We start from the raw sequence: 22397 nt of genomic DNA, 5'->3' as shown, positions 1-22397 counted from the left end.
CCGCAAAAACCTGGAATTAATATTAAAGATTAAAGATTAAAGTACCAATGATTGTCACACACACACTAGATGTGTGCCGGGAATCATTTTTGGTGATTTAACCCCCAACTCCAACCCTTTGTTGCTGAGTGCCAAGCAGGGAGGTTATGGGTCCCATTTTTACAGTCTTTGGTATGACTCGGCTGGGATTTGAACTCCAACCTACCGATCTCAGGGTATGCGTCTTTTCCTACTAAAAGTATTAAACTTTCCGTTTTGACAGCAAAAATACATGCAATTTCATAAATTTTAAACTTGATCTAGTATTGCAACGAATATATTATCATACATTCCAAACATTTTTTTTGTTAAAACCAAAATAAGTGCTTAAATAGCTGCTTGACTCATGACTCTTAACATGCATCCATCGAATTGTACACTGTAAAAATTATTTTTAGGGTAAAAAGTCACCAGAATTTAATTGTAAAAAAGGTTTGGTGCCGTTTTTCTATTTCCATTTATATGTTGTAAACACCACCAACATGTCATGTTTTTACTGTAAAATGTACAGTGTTGTTTTTATATAAATAATGAATAAATCATTGGATATATTCATATATTATTTACTGTTACGAGCGGCCCTCTGAGTGCACCAAGATGTCATTTTTTTACTGTGAAATTTACAGGTTTTTTTTTACAGTATATGTACAAAATATATATATGTCTGTTTATATAGTTAATAAAGAAATGTATATATTCATGTATTATTTACTGTTATAAGCAGCCCTATGAGGGCAGCCATAACTGCTATGTGGCCCTCAATGGAAGCACGTTTGACACCACTGGTCTAGAAACTTGAGTGTTGAAAATTCAGAAAAAATTCATAATTATGTGTTATTTATAACACTTTTATGAGTGTGGGCCCTTTTGGATCACCAATAATTTTCATTGCTCAAAAAATAATAATTAATTAAAACCAATGTAGTTGATAATTATTGACCTATTTAAGGCATACTTGCCAACCCTCCCGGTTTTACCGGGAGACTCCCGGTATTCAGCGCCTCTCCCGATAACCTCCCGGCAGAAATTTTCTCCCGACAAACTCCCGGAATTCAGCCGGAGCTGGAGGCCACGCCCCCTCCAGCTCAATGCGGACCTGAGTGGGGACAGCCTGCTCTCACGTCCGCTTTCCCACAATATAAACAGCTTGCCTGCCCAATGACGTCATAACATCTAGGGCTTTTAGAGAGTAGAGTGCACAACTGCGCACACAAGGAGACGAAGCAGAAGAACGAGGAAGTTACAGACATGGTGACGCCGTCGACGAGCAAGATGAAGAAATACGCTTGCAAGTTCCAAAACGAATGGAAACAAAAATTTCAGTTCATCCAGGACAGTTCGAAGGGGAAGGGGTATGTTGCCTGTACATTATGTAGAACAGACTTCTCCATTGAACACGGTGGCCGAAATGATATACTCATTCATGAACGGAGAGCGAAGCACATGGCGGCGGCAACGCAGCACCGTTCACAGCCCAGTATTATGGGCCACCTCGCAAAATGTATTATATATATAATAAAATAAATATATATACACTACCGTTCAAAAGTTTGGGGTCACCCAAACAATTTTGTGGAATAGCCTTCATTTCCAAAAACAAGAATAGACTGTCGAGTTTCAGATGAAAGTTCTCTTTTTCTGGCCATTTTGAGCGTTTAATTGACCCCACAAATGTGATGCTCCAGAAACTCATTCTGCTCAAAGGAAGGTCAATTTTGTAGCTTCTGTAACGAGCTAAACTGTTTTCAGATGTGTGAACATGATTGCACAAGGGTTTTCTAATCATCAATTAGCCTTCTGAGCCAATGAGCAAACACATTGTACCATTAGAACACTGGAGTGATAGTTGCTGGAAATGGGCCTCTATACACCTATGTAGATATTGCACCAAAAACCAGACATTTGCAGCTAGAATAGTCATTTACCACATTAGCAATGTATAGAGTGTATTTCTTTAAAGTTAAGACTAGTTTAAAGATATCTTCATTGAAAAGTACAGTGCTTTTCCTTCAAAAATAAGGACATTTCAATGTGACCCCAAACTTTTGAACGGTAGTGTATATATATATAGCTAGAATTCACTGAAAGCCAAGTATTTTATACATTATATATATATATATATATGAAATACTTGAGTTGGTGAATTCTAGCTGTAAATATACTCCCCTCTTAACCACGCCCCAATCACACGCCCCGCCCCCCCGACCACGCCCCCCCACCTCCCACCTCCCGGTATCGGAGGTCTCAAGGTTGGCAAGTATGATTTAAGGTTCCAATTACTTCACGTCAAATATTCCATTTTGAAATATTTTTTTGGGGAAAAAATTGCATATTTTGTGTTTTTGCCATAAATAACTTATCTTTGGGGGAAAAAAAGGGCCTAAAACATAAACATTTGTTTTTACTTTATATCGAGAGATAGACCTGATCTACAGATTTAGGCGTTGAATAATACATAAAAAAACAACAACAACAAAAACACTTATTTATATATATATATATATATATATATATATATATATATATATAAATACAGTATATAAAAAATAGGGCTGTCGAACAATTAAAATATTCATCGCAATTATTCAGTTTGTTCAGAGTTAAATCAAAATTAATCGCGATTAATCACAGACAAATACAAGTTTTCATCATCAGTAAGTGTACCCTCGACAGATCATTTTCAAGTTTTTATTACCAGCATACCAAGCATATTTGGTGTTTTTGCCATAAAGAGCGAAATATTAAAACTTTACACCAACAAACTTGAAGTTAATCGTGAGATTTAGGCGTTGAATAAAAACATTTTAAAAAGTAATATGCAACTTACTTGTAAAATGTTTATGACTGAGGCCCTTCTGGGTCCTTGGGACCAAACTTCAGAGGAGCCCTAAAGATTAAGATTTTGAAAATGAAAAATATCAAAAATGGCCCCCTCAGTGGAAAAAGTTTGTACACCCTGCGCTAGAAAAAATAGTTATAATTCCACAAGACCCTCGTTTATCTTTCCAAGCGTTGCTTGTTGAAAGGTGCGTTCTTAATCACCCGCTACTCCGCTCACCTGCAACGTTGCACTAAGTTTGCAAAATCTGAAAATAGCAGCGCGTCTCCAAAGCAACCTGCTCCATTTACGCCGCAAGCAGAAAAAAAAGAAAGGAGGCTGCCATAAATCAAATCCCAGCGCACTTGTGACGGTTCGGGGACGAGAGGAGAAACCGGTTGCTGTCCCTGTTTGCTGTTGAACAAAGTAGTTTGGCCTTTTTCTTTCTGAAAACAACAAAAAAAAATAGTCATGCATCATCCGAGTGCCGCCTGGGACCGGACCGGAGATTTCAGTCAACGCCAAGATTCATTTCTTGATGAAGAATTTGCTGATGTCGGAGGCGACCTTGGAGGCGGCGGAGCTCTTCCTCATCTGACTTCGCTCCTTGGCCTGCTTAGCCGTCCTCTGCGGAAGAAGGAAAATCTACTTTTTACTCATGGTTGGGCCAAACTTTGTATTGTTCAGCTAGTCCCATACAATATCTACGGTGGCCTGGAAGTGTCAAAACACACTGAAACAATTACAATTACAGAAAACAAAAAAATAAAAGCATTTACTTTGCATTTTCTGACATCTAATTTTTCAAAATAACACCTCAATGTTCGATTTCAACAAAAGTGGTTTAGCCAAATGTCATTAAAATGTCATGTTAAAAAATAGTATGTCTATGTACCGTATTTTTCGGACTATAAGGTGCACTTAAAATCATTTTCTCAAAAATCGCCTTATAACCCGGTGCGCCTAATGTACGTATTAATTCTGGTTGTGCTTACCGACCTCGAAGCAATTTTATTTGATACAATGCACACCAAAAATAAAAAATGTGACCAGAAGTTAAGATAAGTGTGGACCGCAAGTTAACGCCTGTTCAATAAATGACGCTTGCAAGTACCCGTAAGCATGAAAAAACAAAACTTTAAAGTTTCATTGAGAATATAGAACATTACACAAAAATCTGTCAAAATGTTTTGGTACGACTTTGGTAAGCTACAAAGCCGCACCGCTTGATGGAGCGCGGAGCACTATGGCTAGTCAGACGTACTGTGCTTCAACGTACGGGTATTATTATGGTGTGTGTATAAGGACCCCAAAATGGCACCTATTAGGAGACATATTATCTGGCGTTTTGTTTCGCAATATTATGCACAACCAACTTTTCTTACCTTCTGGTACCTGCTGATGTGTATTTGGGATCTGCAAAAGTCCCGAAAATGTGCGCGTGTCCGCCATTTTAGTCCGCGCCGCAGTCAATAATCTCCTTCTTTTTCTCTATCCTCTTGTTGTGGGGCATTCACCCTCCGCTGTTGCCATTTCTAATATAAAGTAGCGTACAGTTCTAACTTATATCTGTCAGTAGACTCGCTATGGAAGCGCTAAAAACTACCGCTACAACAAACATGACGAGGCAAAGGCGCTGTCGAAGTGGCCTGTAAAACATAATCTATGCAACATTTTATGTAGACCACAAGGAAGTGTTTTAAATGTAGAAAAACAATCATAATATGACCTCTTTAATGCACCTTATAATCTGGTGCACCTTTTGTGTAAAAAGAGAACTGAATAGACCGGCTCATCGGCAGTGCGTCTTATACCGTATTTTTCGGAGTATAAGTCGCTCCGGAGTATAAGTCGCACCGGCCGAAAATGCATAATAAAGAAGGAAAAAAACATATATAAGTCGCACTGGAGTATAAGTCGCATTTTTGGGGGAAATTTATTTGATAAAACCCAACACCAAGAATAGACATTTGAAAGGCAATTTAAAATAAATAAAGAATAGTGAACAACAGGCTGAATAAGTGTACGTTATATGACACATAAATAACCAACTGAGAACGTGCCTGGTATGTTAACGTAACATATTATGGTAAGAGTCATTCAAATAACTATAACATATAGAACATGCTATACGTTTACCAAACAATCTGTCACTCCTAATCGCTAAATCCCATGAAATCTTATACGACTAGTCTCTTACGTGAATGAGCTATATAATATTATTTGATATTTTACGGTAATGTGTTAATAATTTCACACATACTGTAAGTCGCTTCTGAGTATAAGTCGCACCACCCGCCAAACTATGAAAAAAACTGCGACTTATAGTCCGAAAAATAGAATATTTATATTCTATGAGGAACAACTGAAAGTCAAGCACTTACTGTATCTTAAATGTAATTTATTCAGCATCTCTAGATTCCAACATCTGTGTGGTGGCATGTGTCTGTGTAGACCCACCCACGGCATTTGTTTACATTGAGGAATGCTAGCTTGCTGTTAGCGGTGAGCTATTGTATAATCCTACGGTGTGTAGTGAAGCATGTTTAGCTATTCCTCGTCCTGCAGGGATGATACTTGTAAGAAACGTACTTTATTTGTCGCCATGGAGGCGAGGATAAGTGATTTAGAAGTAGCTAAAACACTGCCGACTGCGGATGGACGTTAGCCGCTAGCTAGCTAACGGCTAGCAAGAGCTAAGCACCCCTTTTAGAGCAGTGCTTCAGTGTTTAAAGCCTAAATTCTACAATATTGTTAGTTTTTAAGCAAAAATGCGTCCATTTAGCCTTTTTTTTTTAAATCTTCACACTGTTTCTGCTTGTAAGTGCTCCGTGCGTTGTCTAACATGCCCCTTGGCTCGTTTTACCAGCGATGTCACGACCTGACAACGGCGCCATCATGTACCGAAAAAAATACCGGTATTTTTTCGGAAGCAGTGTAGTACTGTTTTTAATTCATTATACCGCAGTACTTTAGTCGTACATACCCTAGTCGTGACTAGATCCTTTTTTAAAGTAGCAGTAGAGTAGGAAAAACAAGTTGCCTCTATATTGAAGGTATTATCATGTATATAGGATTTATGATGACTCCGAAAGACTCCCAAAGTTTGCAAGTAAATTGATGTGATCGAAATAGTATCAATCTCACGGAGATTACCGAGCCATTTTGAGAGATAATGAGCTAGCCAGTCACGTGGTGGCGTGCCGTAGAGGTAGGAACCTCAGATCCCTTCCCCATCAACAACAATGCAAATCATGAAGACTTTGTGAGAGCAAATAACAATTACTTTGGGACAAAAGATGGTCCAGAACCTTTCATTATTGATCCTGAATATAAGGAGGGTGATCTACAAGTTTTAGAAGCTCTGCTAAATAGCTTTAGTGAAACACTAAGCATCAAGTAGCAGTATTGCTAAGTGCTAAACAAGAAATACAAACTCTGAACATAATAAAACGATTTCTTACTGTACAATGTCTGCTCTCACTGTAATGACGACTGATAGGATGTATATATCTTCCCGTTCAGACGAATAATTTAATTTTATCCACACAAAGGTTGACTTTGACGCTGTCTTCTGTTGTAGTGTTTTTCCCCCTCTCCGGCTCGTAACTGAATGTCACAGATGAACAACTTCTAGATTCGAGGCTAAATCCTTTTAACATCCAGATGAGAGGCATGATTTATAATCTAGGATAACTTTGACGAGCCGAGACGCAATGATGCGGGAGCAGAACGGCAGCAAACAAGACATCGATGCTGCAGTGTTGCAAACGCTTCTTCGTCCTTACAGTTTTTACGGCAGTTTGCATTCATATATGTTGCATTACTGCCATCTTCAGTTTCATTTTATAATTACATTAAAGTGCACAGTAAACTATAGTTAGCCATCTTCAGTTTCATTTTATAATTACATTAAAGTGCACAATAAACTATAGTTAGCGCTCGGTCTTCCATGCTAAAATTACTTTGTCTCTTTTAGCGCTTATAATAACAACATTTCTAATTTTTGGTTAATATTCAGGTGACGAGATGTAAATAGAGTATTGCTTGGATGGTTATTTAGAGAGTTTTGTGGGCGAAATAGAGAGCCCCCATTGACTCCATTGTCAGCAGACTTTTTATCTATTTACGATGTAAAATGCTTAAAAAACAAAAACATATGCGTACAAGTCTTATATAAGGATGGTAAATGATAAAACAGCACATCTCTTTCAAATGTTTGCGTATTTCCAGTATGACTGATCTAATAATATGGTCAGAATGCAGAAGCGTTACAACAGTGACGTCAATCTCCGGAAATCTTCGGAGCGGAATATTCAAAATGGCTGACTGACTATGTGGCATTTTGCGATGTTTAGACGGTAATTGCACATACTTTGGATATGGTTTAATGCAGTGATGTCACACTTAAGGCCCGGGCGCCAGATCTGGCCCGCCACATCATTTTATGTGGCCCACAAAGGCCTGGAAATAATATGTGTCAATAAAGTACTTTATCTTTTCTTAATAATGTATTTGTTCTTTCCATTTTAACAGAAAACAATGCAGGTTACGCATGACATAACATACCTTTTAAACTTTAATATTATCCAAAAATATATTATCATACTTTCCAAATATTTTATTTTGTTAAAATATTTCAATTTCTGCTTGACTTATGGTTTTAGAGCAAGTTTTCCATCAAATTGTACACTGTAAAAATGACAATACATTTTACTGTAAAATTTGCGATGTTTTTTTTTTAAAGCATCTTACTGTAAATAGAAAAAAACTCTACCACTGTTTTTTTTACGGGAACTTCTGTGGACTGAGCTGCCAGTGTTATTACTGTAAGACCTATGGATGTTATTTTTTACTGTTAATGGTAAAACAGTCTCACAGTTTTTTTAACGGTAAAAATTGGCAGCTCAGTTGCCAGAATAAAATAAAAAGGATGGTAAAGTTTTTCCATTTACTGTAATATGTTGCAAAAAACTGTACATTTTATAGTAAAATTCTGGTGATTGAGTTGCTAGTTTTTACAGTGTACATAAAAAAAAACATATTAATCAAATGCATAGGCCAGAGCTGGGCCACATTGAGAGAACAAATGTGTCTGGGGGCCAATGTGAATGTGTGTATAAATGATATATACACATTTAGCTGTAAAAATCTGCTGTACAGTATGTGTGTTTGGCTCCCTTTTTTTCAGTAACACTAATACCAAAAGTCACAATGTCCGATAGAGTTCTAAAAAAAGTTATCCTCAAAAAAACAGAATATAATTTTTCATTTTTTTTACTGAATGGGTCACCCAAAATGTACATTATAATAAAGAAAGCGGTATTTACAACATTAACTATGAACAATAAAACACTGAATATTAACACCATATGAACGTCGCTCCTCTTGTACTTCTCAGACCAGCTTCTCCATAGTTGTGTATTTTTTACAGTCACGCAAAACACAACAAATATTTAAAAAATAGCAAAATATGAATGCAAAGTGTAATAAACACATACAATATGATATATTATCACGTAAAAATTTGTTCCAGACACATGCGTTTCGGGCTAGCTGCTCTGAAAACAAACTTTGCTTTGTTTCTCGTCTGAGCTGCTGTGTTATAACTCGTATAACACTCAAAAGTGCAGGTTTCAACCATTTAATTACTTTCTACTAGGGTTGTACGGTATACCGGTATTAGTATAGTACCGCGATACTAATGAATCATATTTGGTACTATACCGCCTCTAAAAAGTACCGGTCCCCCGCCCCCCTGTCGTCGTCACGTTGACATTGCTGGTTTACGAGCAGAGGAGCATATTCGGCAGCGCACAATCACGGAGTACTTACGAGCAGACACAGTCTGTAGACCAAAAAGGGAGAACGGACGCATTTTGGCTTAAAAACTAAAGATAAAGGTGAAGTTATAACACTGAAACGCCCCCGGGAAGAGGTGCTTTAAGACATAGCTAGCTAGCTAGCGGCTAACGTCCAGCCGTGGTCGGCAGTGTTTTAGCTACTTCTAAATCACTAATCCTCGCCTCCATGGTGACAAATAAAGTAAGTTTCTTACAAGTATCATCCCTGCAGGACGAGGAATAGCTAAACATGCTTCACTACACAACGTAGCTCACCGGCGTCACCGCTAATGACGCTGTTCCTGAATGTAAACAAACGCCATGGGTGGATCTACACCTGACATCCACTGTAATTATACCAAGTACAGGAGCGTATCTAGTCGATACTACTATGATTACATCGATATTTTTTATCTTCACAAAATGTTTTTTCCTTCTTAAAATTCATATTATGTTTATAAAGTCAGGAAATATGTCCCTGGACACATGAGGACTTTGAATATGACCAATGTATGATCCTGTAACTACTTGGTATCGGATCGATACCTAAATTTGTGGTGTCATCCAAAACTAATGTAAAGCATCCAAACAACAGAAGAACAAGTGATTATTACATTTTAACAGAAGTGTAGATAGAACATGTTAAAAGAGAAAGTAAGCAGATATTAACAGTAAATGAACAAGTAGATTAATAATACATTTTTACAATTTCTCTATCATAATGTTGACATAATAATAGAATGATAAATGACACAATATGTTACTGCATACGTCAGCAGACTAATTAGGAGCCTTTGTTTGTTTACTTACTACTAAAAGACAAGTTGTCTTGTATGTTCACTATTTTATTTAAGGACAAACTTGCAATAATAAACATATGTTTAATGTACTCTAAGATTTTTTGTTAAAATAAAGCCAATAATGCAATGTTTTGTGGTCCCGAAAAGTATTAAAATACATTTTGGTATCGGGACCACACTACTTTCTATAGTTCAAGACTTACGGTCATTTAAAAACAGCACTGCACATCATGATTGCAGCGACAGTTTTGATGTTAAAAGTAAAAAAAAAAATGATGTAGAACGTCTGGCGGGCCGGATTGAAAATCTTAATGGGCCGCATGTGGCTCGCGGGCCGTATTTTGCCCAGGTCTGGCATAGGCAAATTCTTATATCATTCATTGTTACAAGCGGCCCTCGGAGAGCAGCCATAACTACAATGTGGCCCTCAATGAAAATGAGTGTGACAAGCCTGGTTTAATGCATACAATGAAACAATTAAGTGTATAAAGTCAACTTGTTTTTCCACTCTATTGCCACTTTAAGACATCAATGCAGGACTCTTCCAGTCCCGCATTGACAGAACAAAAACAGCCACTGGTGTGACATTAAGGCACATATCAGAGGAGAAGACTTTTATTTTGACACTCCTGCTCTCTAATCTGTCTTTTGAGGAATGGTCTGTGATTACGAGATACACGCCGACGGCCCCCGACGCACACTCCTGGCCTTTTGCGGCCGACGCCATACATCACGGCGACACTGCTGGGACGTTATTACCGGCCGACCGTGTATCACATTACCGCCGTCTCCGATGATCCTCAACCCGACGGAACGCCGTTTTCTTTTAAACCGACACAAAGGATGACTCTCGCCACCTACAAAAATAAAAGGTGGAGATATTTATTTTGGCGTGGTGTCTTACAGCTCTGTGGCAGACGGTGCACAGTGTCTGCAGGTTGTCCAGCGAGCACTGCCCTCCTCCGCTGTACACCGGACGGATGTGGTCCACCTGCCAGAAATCGCCTTCCACCGGAGCGCGTATCATCTCGTTCAGCTGCGCACACACACACACACACACACACAAAATGAAAAAAAGGAAAAATGCTACCCTCGGATGTTCTCTCATACAGCCCCAAATTGCCCAAAACAAGCTGTGATTGCACTACCCACCCACACCATCCATCTATGCTCAAACACATTTTTACCAACACAGGTGATGTGTTTAGCTCCACACTTGCCTGAAGTCTTATTTTATAGCACACACACACACACACACACACACACACACACACACACACACACACACACACACACACACACACACACACACACACACACACACACACACACACACACACACACACACACACTTTTGTATTTCTTACCTTCTTGAGACCTGTGAAAAAGCCTACCTCTTTAGGACCACCCTTTCTAGATATATAAAGATGTGTATTTACAACATTAATAATATATACATACTATGCAAATATACAAAAGTTAAGCTTTTATATTTTGGTTGTTGTTTTTTTTGGAATTTTTTGTTAGTAATTGGTTTTTAATCTTCATTATTTACTTCAAGTTATTACAGTATGTCTCTATATAAATATATATATATATATTTTTTAAATTAATTTTGGCCAAAGGGGACACATTTCAATTTCTTACACACACTTGTTATTACATATGTTGGCCAGAGGAGGAGCACTTCAAATTTTTACACACACTTGTTATTTCATATGTTGACCAGAGGGGGAGCACTTTTGAAACCGACACACAGTCAATTTGACAAATACCTCCTTTTTGGGACCACCCTCAATTTTGATAGATTTCACCACCAGGGGTGCAAATGAGACATTCTTTATTAGATGCAATGGTTTTCCGTATTGGGACCATGATTTATGTCCTAACTTGTTCACACCTCCTCATATGGAAGGTTATTTTCCTTGTTGACGTCTCAAGAAGAGTAGACACACACACACACACACACACACACACACACACACACACACACACACACACACACACACACACACACACACACACACACACACACACACACACACACACACACACACACATTTTTGTATATCTTACCTTCTTGAGACCTGTGAATAATGCATACCTCTTTAGGACCACCCTTTCTAGATATATAAAGATGTGTATTTACAACATTTATTATATATACATACGATGCCAATATACAAAAGCTTGTGGTGAAAAATGAGTTGGAATTTCACAAGAAAAACTTAGAATTTTGCCAATATTATGATAAAAGTTGGAATTTTACTGAATAACAGTCGTAATTTTACAAGAAAAGCTTACAATTTTGGCAATTTTTATGAAAAGAATCGTAATTTTACTCGACAAAAGTCACAATTTTATAAGAAAACTTTAAAATGTTGGCAATATTATAATAATAATCTGAATTTTACTGTAGAAGCTAAGTGTTAATGGCCACTATAGTCTTAGTACCGTAGTGTATTTGTTCATCCTACGGTCACATATAGAACGCGGGTTGTCTTACGTCAGCACCGGAAGTCGTAAAATCAGCTGTTCACCTGGCGGGTTTTTTCGGGGATGAATAGGGAAGTCCTTCTTTAGCTGACGACTTATTTTATCATATATTGCTGCCTTTGCAACTGTCAATGTTTACTTTTGTATGCACATTAAATCAACAAAAAATCCTGACTTTGGAGCAATGTTCACAGACTCTAGTATTTGGTTCTCTATTAGATGCAATGGTTTTGCGTAATGGTATTGATTGATTGATTGAAACTTTTATTAGTAGATTGCACAGTTCAGTACATATTCAGTACAATTGACCACTAAATGGTAACACCCGAATAAGTTTTTCAACTTGTTTAAGTCGGGTCCACGTAAATCAATTCATGGTAGGGAGATGCAATGGTTTTGCGTAATGGGACCATGATTTGGGTCCTAACTTGTTCATCGGTCCTCATATGGAAGGTACTTTTCCTTGTTGATGTCTCAAGAAGGGTAGAAATACAAGAACACACACACGCACGCACACACGCCGACCAACCCACCCAACCACGCACGCACGCACGCACACACACACACACACACACACACACACACACACACACACACACACACACACACACACACACACACACACACACACACACACACACACACACACACACACACACACACACACACACACACACACACACACATTTTTGTATTTCTTACCTTCTTGAGAACTGTGAAAAATGCCTACCTCTTTAAATACAAGATTTGTATTTACAACATTAATAATATATATATACTATGCAAATATACAAAAGCTTGTTGTGAAAAATTAGTTTGAATTTCACAATAAAAAGGTCACAATTTCACAAGAAAAACTTAGAATTTTAGCAGTATTATATTAAAAGTTATCATTTTACTCAACGCAAGTCAAAATTTTACAAGAAAAACTGAACATGTGTGCAATGTTATGATAAAAATTGGAATTTTACTTAAGAACAGTCGCAATTTTACAAAAAAAGCTTAAAATTTGGGCAATTTTATGAAAAGAGTCGTAACTTTACTCGACAAGTCACAATTTTATAAGAAAACATAACATTTTTGGCAATATTATAATAATAATCAGAATTTTACTTGGCAAAATGATGACACAAGTCATAATTTTACTCAAAAAATGTCACTATTTTACCAGAACAACAAAAAATTGGCAATACTGTGATAAAAGTCAGAATCTTATGACAAATGTCACCATTTTGCATTAAAAAATATTGCAATAATCCAGAAACAGAAAGAATTTGAGAAATGTTTCCTAAAATCGACAACATTGTGAGAAAAAGATTGCTTTTAGTACATTTATTTATTTTTAAATTTTTGGTTTGTAATTAGTTTTTAATCTTCATTATTTACTTGAAGTTACTACAGTATGTCTCTATATACATATTTATATATATTTTAAAAACATTTTGGCCAAAGGTGACGCATTTCAATTTCTTACACACACTTGTTATTTCATATGTTGACCAGAGGGGGAGCACTTTTAAAACTGACACAAAGCCATTTTGAAAAATCCCTCCTTTTTGGGACCACCCTCATTTTGATGGATTTTTACCACCAGGGGTGCAAATGAGACATTCTCTATTAGATGCAATGGTTTTACATGTTGGGATCATGATTTATGTCCTAACTTGTTCACCGGTCCTCATATGGAAGGTACTTTTCCTTGTCGATGTCTCAAGAAGGGTAGAAATACACGACACACACACACACACACACACACACACACACACACACACACACACACACACACACACACACACACACACACATACACACACACACACACACACACACACACACACACACTCTCCTAGTGAAACCCAACATATTCAACAAATACGTGCACCATAGGGGCGCATCTGCAACGTTCCTCATAAAAGGCGATGACAAAAACAAACAGGGAGCACTCCTGACAGCTCAGCTCGGTGCAGGGAGAGAAAGAAAGAAAGCAGATTAAGTGAAGGTTTCTGTGCCTGGGGGAGCATGGTGAATATTGGAAATGCAATTACAGGGTCGTCATAACCATAAGTCTGATAACATTTGGAAAATAGCTCCGATTAGGGCCGGGCGATAAAATGATATCAATATATCGCGACTAGGGTTGTCCCGATACTAATGTTTTGGTACCGGTACTGATACTTTTCTAAAAAAAAAGGGGACCACAAAAAATGTCATTAGTGGCTTTATTTTAACTAAAAATCTTAGGGTACATTAAACATATGTTTCTTATTGCAAGTTTGTCCTTAAATAAAATAGTGAACATACAAGACAACTTGTCTTTTAGTAGTAAGTAAACAAACAAAGGCTCCTCATTAGTCTGCTGACATATGCAGTAACATATTGTGTCATTTATCATTCTATTATTTTGTCAACATTATGAGGGACAAGCGGTAGAAAATGAATTATTAATCTACTTGTTCTTTTACTGTTAATAACGGCTTACTTTCTCTTTTAACATGTTCTGTCTACACTTCTGTTAAAATGTAATTATCACTTATTCTTCTGTTGTTTGATACTTTACATTAGTTTTGGATGATACCATACATTTAGGTATCGATCCGATACCAAGTAGTTACAGGATCATACATTGGTCATATTCAAAGTCCTCATGTGTCCAGGGACATATTTCCTGATATTATAAACATAATATACATTTTAAAAAGGAAAAAACATTTTGTGAAGATAAAAAATATCGATGTAATCATAGTAGTATCGACTAAATACACTATTTTACTTGGTATCATTACAGTGGATGTTAGGTGTAGATCCACCCATGGAGTTTGCTTACATTCATGCGCGCTAGCTTTTGTTAGCGGTGACGCCGGTGAGCTATTGTATCCTCCGCTGGTGTGTAGTGAAGCATTAGCATTAGCTAAACTGCTAACCCGTTTACAAGTGTCTGTGTTAGTATTATCAATGTTTGCAAGTTTTACAATACAACAAACAATTCTTAGTTACTAAACGTGCAATCGTAATGTAATCAAGCGAGCGTCGCTAGCATTAGCAAAAATGCTAACACGTTTACGAGTGTCTGTGTTAGTTTTATCAACTTACGACGGCATTCTTTTTGTATTGTTTCAGTTCCGCAAATTCCTCAGTAAATTCACCAAAAATGTCACCGTGGAGTTATTGAGTCTGTTTGGCTGATTGGAGAACTAGCTCCCACCGCTAGTGGGTCCATGACGATGACTTCTGTTTTGTTTCATCAGCCATTTTACTGCCGTGTGACAGACAATTGAGGTAAGTAAATAAACATTTGAAAAATCTTTCTGTGTATATAACTCATTCCACATCGTATATATCTTGCGGCTTATAGTCTGATGTGGCTAATATATGGAAACGTTATTTTCTTCTAAAAGTTAGTGGGTGTGCCTTATATACCGGTGAAATGACCTATGACCTCATGGAAAATTATCACACACCTGCAAGGCACGACTATGCCCACATTCTGTTCAAGTTGAAAAAAGTTTGTATGGACCTGAAGTAACATCAGGGTGTTCTTTTCCTGTCAAAGGTGCAATTTCCTGCTTTGTGACCTCCTCAGCGGGGTTTGAAATCCCAATCAGGAGGGTAATCGTTCCCTTTCTTGCCTCAGACTTAACAACACCGCCGTCGTTATCTCGTGTCATGCAGTGAAAGAGCCGCGTGATGGTCATCTTATATCACAGGCGTCGCCTTGTTTGAACAGACGTGCAGACCTCTGCCTAAACCTATCTGCACTCAGTAATAGTAGCGGTTCTAGCTTCATTCCCCTCCAGAACGGAGATTGACGTCCACCTCTGGAAAAATCTACCGTAAATTCCGGACTATAAACCGCTACTTTTTTTCTACGCTTTGAACCAGGCGGCTTATAAAAAGGCGCGGCTAATTTACGGATTTTCTTCCACTAACGGCCATAATGCAAAACAAAAAACAAAGACACTGAAAAGGTGTGTTGTTGTTTGTGCTACGACGCCCTCTTTTGGACGAGTTCGCTCACTGCAGGTGCCGCAGTGCCCTTTCGGTCCATAGCGTTTCTACTCGTATGGATTCTTCATGCATCACTCCAAGCAACGTTTGCAAGTTTAGAAATATAACTAAAACAATTCATACTTACTAAACCGTCCCAAGTGTGATGTCTGTAGGAGTGTTTTCATGAATATTTGTACGTGCTATCGTAATGTAAACAAGCTAGCGTCGCTAGCATTAGCTAATATGCTAACAAGTTTACGAGTGTCTGTTAGCATTATTAACTGACAACGGGATTCTTTTTGTGTTGTTTCAGTTTCACAAATTTCTCCGTAAATTCACCAAAACATCACCGGGGAATTATTGGGTCTGTTTAGCTGATTGGAGAGGTAGCTTGCGCAGCTAGTGGGTCCATGACGATGACTCCTGTTTTGTTTGATCAGCCGTTTTACTGCCATGTGACAGACAATTGAGGTATGTACAAAATCTTTCTTTGTAATGAACTCATTTCACAACATATATATCTTCGGCTTATAGTCTAATGCCGCTAATATATGAAATAACATTATTTTCTTCAAAAATTTAGTGGGTGTGGCTTGTATACCGGTGCGCTCTATGGTCTGATAAATACTGTACTTACTAAGCACCAGTAGCTTGATTGTAACGTGAATCTTAGTTGTAGTTCTCATTAACAAAGTTGGAGGTGTTGAAATCGCCATGTAAAATTGCTAATGCTAATCAGTAGCATGTCACAGCATTTTTGGAAAAGTGGAGCCTTTTTTTGAGTCAGTTTCTTAGTGTAGGTACAGTGAAAGTTGGATTTTACATGAATCGGTGCCCAAAAACAAAATAAATTGCTCGAGTTAGACATTTTTGTAGACGTGCACCAACACTTATTGGATTCTTCTCTGGCCCATCTGCCAACACGCTTCAAAGTTTCCTGGAAATTGAGCTGCAGCAGCTGACCCGCTGCTGGATGCAATTGCCCATCTTCTCAACATGAAGCTTGTCTATTCGTGGAACAAGATATTTCAGGGTTTTTCTCTAATCAAAAATATGTAAATATCTGCTTGGCTTGTGATTCAAAGCAAATGATCCATCCATTTGTTTGTAAAAAAATATATACACTACCGTTCAAAAGTTTGGGGTCACATTGAAATGTCCTTATTTTTGAAGGAAAAGCACTGTACTTTTCAATGAAGATAACTTTAAACTAGTCTTAACTTTAAAGAAATACACTCTATACATTGCTAATGTGGTAAATGACTATTCTAGCTGCAAATGTCTGGTTTTTGGTGCAATAGCTACATAGGTGTATAGAGGCCCATTTCCAGAAACTATCACTCCAGTGTTCTAATGGTACAATGTGTTTGCTCATTGGCTCAGAAGGCTAATTGATGATTAGAAAACCCTTGTGCAATCAAAAACAGTTTACCTCGTTACAGAAGCTACAAAACTGACCTTCCTTTGAGCAGATTGAGTTTCTGGAGCATCACATTTGTGGGGTCAATTAAACGCTCAAAATGGCCAGAAAATGAGAACTTTCATCTGAAACTCGACAGTCTATTCTTGTTCTTAGAAATGAAGGCTATTCCACAAAATTGTTTGGGTGACCCCAAACTTTTGAACGGTAGTGTATATAAGATGAATGCATAAGCAGTATAATGTGTTTTGGTGTTTATATTCATATATATTCATTGTTACAAGCGGCCCTCCGAGTGGCACCCATAACTTCGATGTGGCCGTCAATGAATGCGCGTTTGACATCCCATTGACTTACGAGAAAAGGAGCGCTTGATTTGCTCACCCTAACCCACCAACAGCCCAGTACGAGTAATCTCGCCTCATTGGAGCGTCTTTTTATGTTTTTTATTAAAAAAAATGTTTGTGGTTATTAGGGTTGTCCTGATACCAATATTTTGGTACCGGTACCAAAATGTATTTTGATACTTTTCTAAATAAAGGGGACCACAAAAAATGTAATTATTGGCTTTATTTGAACAAAAAATCTTAGGGTACATTAAACATATGTTTATTATTGCAAGTTTGTCCTTAAATAAAAGAGTGAACATACAAGACAACTTGTCTTTTAGTAGTAAGTAAACAAACAAAGGCTCCTCATTAGTCTGCTGACATATGCAGTAACATATTGTGTCATTTATCATTCTATTATTTTGTCAACATTATGAGGGACAAGTGGTAGAAAATTAATTATTAATCCACTTGTTCATTTACTGTTAATATCTGCTCACTTTCTCTTTTAACATGTTCTATCCACACTTCTGTTAAAATGTAATAATCACTTATTCTTCTGTTGTTTGATACTTTACATTAGTTTTGGATGATACCACAAATGTAGGTATCGATCCGATACCAAGTAGTTACAGGATCATACATTGGTCATATTCAAAGTCCTCATGTGTCCAGGGACATAATTCCTGACTTTATAAACATAATATGAATTTAAAAGAACGATAAAAAATGTTGTGATGCTAAAACATTGTCGATGTAATTATAGTAGTATCGACTAAATACGCTCCTGTACTTTACTTGGTATCATTACAGTGGATGTTAGGTGTAGATCCACCATAGGCATTTGTTTACATTGTGATGCCGGTGAGCTACGGTGTGTAGTGAAGCATGTTTAGCTATTCCTCGTCCTGCAGGGATGATACTTGTAAGAAACGTACTTTATTTGTCGCCATGGAGACCAGGATTAGTGATTTAGAAGTAGCTAAAACACTGCCGACTGGTGCTGGACTTTAGCCGCTAGCTAGCTAGCCATGTCTTAAAGCACCTCTTCCTGAGGGCGTTTCAGTGTTATAACTTCACCTTTTTCTGTAGTTTTTAAGCCAAAATGTGTCCGTTCTCCCTTTTCTGTCTACACACTGTGTCTGCTTGTAAGTACTCTGTGATTGTGCGCTGCCGAACATGCTCGTCTGCTCGTAAAACCAGCAATGTCACGACGTGATGACGACGCCTGTTAAAATAAAAGGGGGGCGGGGACCGGTACTTTTTAGAGACGGTATAGTACCGACTAGGGTTGTGCAGTATACCGGTATTAGTATATTTACGAGCAGACGAGCATGTTCGGCAGCGCACAATCACAGAGTACTTACAAGCAGACACAGTGTGTAGACAGAAAAAGGAAAACGGACGCATTTTGGTCTAAAAGTTATAACACTGAAACGCCCTCAGGAAGAGGTGCTTTAAGACATGGCTAGCTAGCTAGCGGCTAAAGTCCAGCACCAGTCGGCAGTGTTTTAGCTACTTCTAAATCACTAATCCTGGTCTCCATGGCGACAAATAAAGTACGTTTCTTACAAGTATCATCCCTGCAGGACGAGGAATAGCTAAACATGCTTCACTACACACCGTAGCTCACCGGCATCTCAATGTAAACAAATGCCTATGGTGGATCTACACCTAACATCCACTGTAATGATACCAAGTACAGGAGAGTAACTAGTCGATACTACTATGATTACATCGATATTTTTTGGCATCACAACATCTTCTTTCGTTTTTTTAAAATGTATACTATGTAAATATAAACTCAGGAAATATGTTCCTGGACACATGAGGACTTTGCATATGACCAATGTATGATCCTGTAACTACTTGGTATCGGATTGATACCTAAATGTGTGGTATCCTCCAAAACTAATGTAAAGTATCAAACAACAGAAGATCAAGTGATTATTACATTTTAACAGAAGTGTCGATAGAGCATGTTAAAAGAGAAAGTAAGCAGATATTAACAGTAAATGAACAAGTGGATTAATAAGTCATTTTCTACTACTTGTCCTTTATAATGTTGACAAAATAATAGAATGAAAAATGACACAATATGTTACTGCATGTGTCAGCAGACTAATTAGGAGTCTTTGTTTGTTTACTTATTACTAAAAGACAAGTTGTCTTGTATGTTCACTATTTTATTTAAGGACAAACTTGCAATAACAAACATGTTTAATGTACCCTAAGATTTTTTTGTTAAAATAAAGCCAATAATGCAATGTTTTGTTGTCCCCTTTATTTAGAAAAGTACCGAAAAGTATCGAAATAACTTTGGTACCGGTACCAAAATATTGGTATTGGGACAACACCACTACCGACAATGATTCATTAGTATCAATCACGGTGCTATACTAGTACCGGTATACCGTACAACCCTAGTGGTTAAATGTGATCCACTCGCTGAGCGCGAACGCGCCAAAGCCAGCAAACAGACGAGCGAAGAGTGGAGTGGGAAGAAGAGCCACTAGATGGCACGGGTGTGCATTCCAGCACTGCCGCTTCCACAGACCCGAGGATGTTGATGGCATTTGAAGAGACAAAGAGCACAAATCAATCAACAAGTAAAGATGATTGGAAGACAAGCCTGACAAGAGGAGCGGCGAAAATCTATTTCCCCGCTTTGAGTGCTACTTTGCCGACATTAAGGCAGCGAGATGGAATTGATCCCCGAAGACAGAAAGAGCGGGCCGGCACACGGGGGCACAGGAAACGAACACACACAAACCGGACTGAAAGGCACAGATGGAGCGCCATATAGAAGTGTTGGAGGAAACACACACACACACACACACACACACACACACACACACACACAATAGAGCCCCCAGTATGAACCAAAGAACGAGGCGCTAATCTTAAGGCTTTTCCGCCACCATGGCGTCTTATCATGTGGCTGAGTTTGTTTCCTCTAAAGCTCGCCATATCGATTCGCACTGCTGCCGGCGGCACTAGGAAGAGGGTCGGGGGGGGGGGGGGGATAAATATATATTTTTATATGTGTTTGTGTGTGTGTGAGAAGGAGAAGGATAACAGCCAGTCAAATCAAACAGGCTTACTGGTGGGAGCCTGGCACTGCAGGGAGAAATCAATGGGCCCAGCAATCCATTTACTAGAAGCCGTGTAGGGAAGATCGATGTGTGTGAGTGTGTGTGTGTGTGTGTGTGTGTCTGCTATTTATAGCCACATCAAACACAAAGCTAGTTATCAAAATTTGTTCACGTTAATTACAAAATTCCTCCCCGCACCTACCTGTTTGAGTGGCAGCTGGGCGAGCCAGGTGTTCTCCAGCATCTCCTTGCGCTGGGACGGCGGCGCATCTCGGACCCTCACGAACAGGTCGTGGGCGTGGAGGCCGCAGAGCTGGCAGACGCCCTGCTCCGCCTCCAGCACCCGGCAGCGCATGTACGTGCGACTGGAGCGCAACTGGAACTCTTCCTGGCACCTGCGGGAGCGGGGGTGGTGTTTGGAGAAGGCGGGCGTTGTCGGGAAAGGCGGGATTATTTCCAACTTGGGTTGTGGGAGTCGTACCTGAGGCTGCAGAAGCGGGAGTCACAGGCCCCGGCGCCGGTGGTGGAACAGACCTTCTGACAGGACAGGCACAGAGGGACGCCCTGGCGGTCCAGGGCCTGCAGGAAACCTGGCGACGGCTGCTCGCTAACTGACTTCTCGGAGCTGCAAAAGTACACAGTGCATGAGCGCGGGGGTACGAACAACCACACTCACACACTTGATCTAAACTTTTTCCACACAGAAAAAAATTATATTATCTCCTGTCAAAACAGATCTTTTTAGAAATAAAAACGGTAACACTTTAGTATGGGGAACATATTCACCATTAACTAGTTGCTTATTAACATGCAAATTAGTAACATATTGGCTCTTAATTAGTCATTATTAAGTACTTATTAATGCCTTATTCTGCATGACCTTATTATACAGCCAGTAAGCCATTAACTAAGAGTCTTCCCTCAATAACCTCAGCATTATTGCTTATTGGTAACCCTAACCCTAACCCTTATATGTTCCCATAGTGTCCAAATAACTCTAAATTAAGTCTTTTTTTACTTTAATAAGCAACTAATTAATGGTGAATATGTTCCCCATACTAAAGTGTTACCATGAAAAGCAGCCTGCATGCCTGCTTTGAATTTTCAGTGTCAATATTTCTAATTTTTCTCCCTACATTACACATGTTTGCTCATTCATTCATCTTTCAGACGTACAGTACAGGCTAAAAGTTTGGACACACCTTCTCATTCAATGCCTTTTCTTTATTTATTGCTTATAATAACAATATCACGAACACTTGGTTAATATTCAGGTCACAAAGTGTAAATGGAGGTTTGTTGGCTGCAATATATATTCAAATCCAAAGAAAAAACAAAGCTAATGATTACATCAGACATGCAAAACTGTACAAATTATTACAAAGCAAAGAAACCCAAAAAGTATGATATGAAAAAGCTAAATAATATCAAAGGAATTTTAAAGAAGACCTCACTAAATGCAAAGAAGATTTTTTTGTAGTGGGGGCTTTAAATGGTTATTTATTGGGTTTTAAGGATGTTTATATATATATATATACATACAGTATATATATATACACACATACATATA

The 22397-nt window shown here is 38.4% G+C and overlaps 1 protein-coding gene across 1 annotated transcript in view; it reads right to left on the bottom strand.

The window, feature by feature from the left end:
* Positions 1–2743: 2743 nt before the first annotated feature.
* zranb3 (zinc finger, RAN-binding domain containing 3) overlaps positions 2744–22397 on the bottom strand; it is a 278301-nt gene continuing 258647 nt past the window's right edge. The window contains exons 18-21 of the mRNA XM_062059225.1: positions 21309–21452; positions 21030–21222; positions 10405–10536; positions 2744–3484 (exon numbers count right to left, since the gene is read on the bottom strand). Coding sequence (XP_061915209.1) covers positions 3386–3484; positions 10405–10536; positions 21030–21222; positions 21309–21452 — 568 coding nt within the window. The 3' untranslated portion in view covers positions 2744–3385. The remainder of the gene's footprint in view (positions 3485–10404; positions 10537–21029; positions 21223–21308; positions 21453–22397) is intronic.

Source organism: Entelurus aequoreus, linkage group LG01, assembly GCF_033978785.1.
Source record: "Entelurus aequoreus isolate RoL-2023_Sb linkage group LG01, RoL_Eaeq_v1.1, whole genome shotgun sequence".
NCBI lineage: Eukaryota > Metazoa > Chordata > Actinopteri > Syngnathiformes > Syngnathidae > Entelurus > Entelurus aequoreus.
Note: the sequence above shows the minus strand (reverse complement) of the source record. Positions and strands in the feature narration are given on the sequence as shown.